Source organism: Acanthisitta chloris, unplaced genomic scaffold (assembly GCF_000695815.1).
Source record: "Acanthisitta chloris isolate BGI_N310 unplaced genomic scaffold, ASM69581v1 scaffold3382, whole genome shotgun sequence".
NCBI lineage: Eukaryota > Metazoa > Chordata > Aves > Passeriformes > Acanthisittidae > Acanthisitta > Acanthisitta chloris.
Genome location: NW_008658623.1, coordinates 1320 through 1940, shown reverse-complemented (window position 1 = coordinate 1940; position 621 = coordinate 1320). Strand labels below are relative to the sequence as shown.

Sequence of the window (621 nt, the reverse complement as noted above, 5' to 3'; positions counted from 1 at the left end):
AGGAGCTACATGACAGCAATGGGTCCTGTTCTTTAGATATTCTGCACTGGATTCTCAGTGTGGGAACAAAGAAATTAAACTCTAAGCTCGTGGAGAGGCACTAAAGCTGCCAATCTGTTATTCTTGGAGGTCAAGAGACCAAGGAGGATCACACTGTGCCTTACAGACTTGTCTGGGTGTGCAGCGAAACACAGAAATTAATCTCTCACTTCAGGATGAGGCTCTGAAATGCAGAACCTGTTAGATGTAAATAAATGTAGTCCTTTTCAAGATGAACAAATCAGGCAGTAGCAGAACTCAACCCACTGTGCCCTACAGAGCCCAGGCAGAGCTGCCCCTGGGCAGTGCCTGCTGCTGGGAGGGGCTGCAGGGAGAGCTGAGCATCAACCAAGGTTCCAGCCTGGAGCTGAAGGAAGGTCTCCTAGGAAAAGAGAAAGGCTCTGTATGACAAGGGAAGGACATTGGGAAATGGCTTTGATTTTGGTTGCAGATATCTCCCCTCATTTTTCACTGTTGTTTTCTCCATGACAGTACCCAATGCCCAGATGCAGCAAATGTCCAACAGCAGCTCCATCAACCACTTCCTCCTCCTGGCATTGGCAGACACACGGGGGCCGCAGC

At 49.3% G+C, this 621-nt stretch overlaps 1 protein-coding gene across 1 annotated transcript in view; it reads left to right on the top strand.

The window, feature by feature from the left end:
- The first annotated feature begins 554 nt into the window (after positions 1-554).
- Positions 555-621, top strand: part of LOC103812147 (olfactory receptor 14J1-like) — a 963-nt gene continuing 896 nt past the window's right edge. Inside the window, exon 1 of the mRNA XM_009085156.1 lies at positions 555-619. Coding sequence (XP_009083404.1) covers positions 555-619 — 65 coding nt within the window. The remainder of the gene's footprint in view (positions 620-621) is intronic.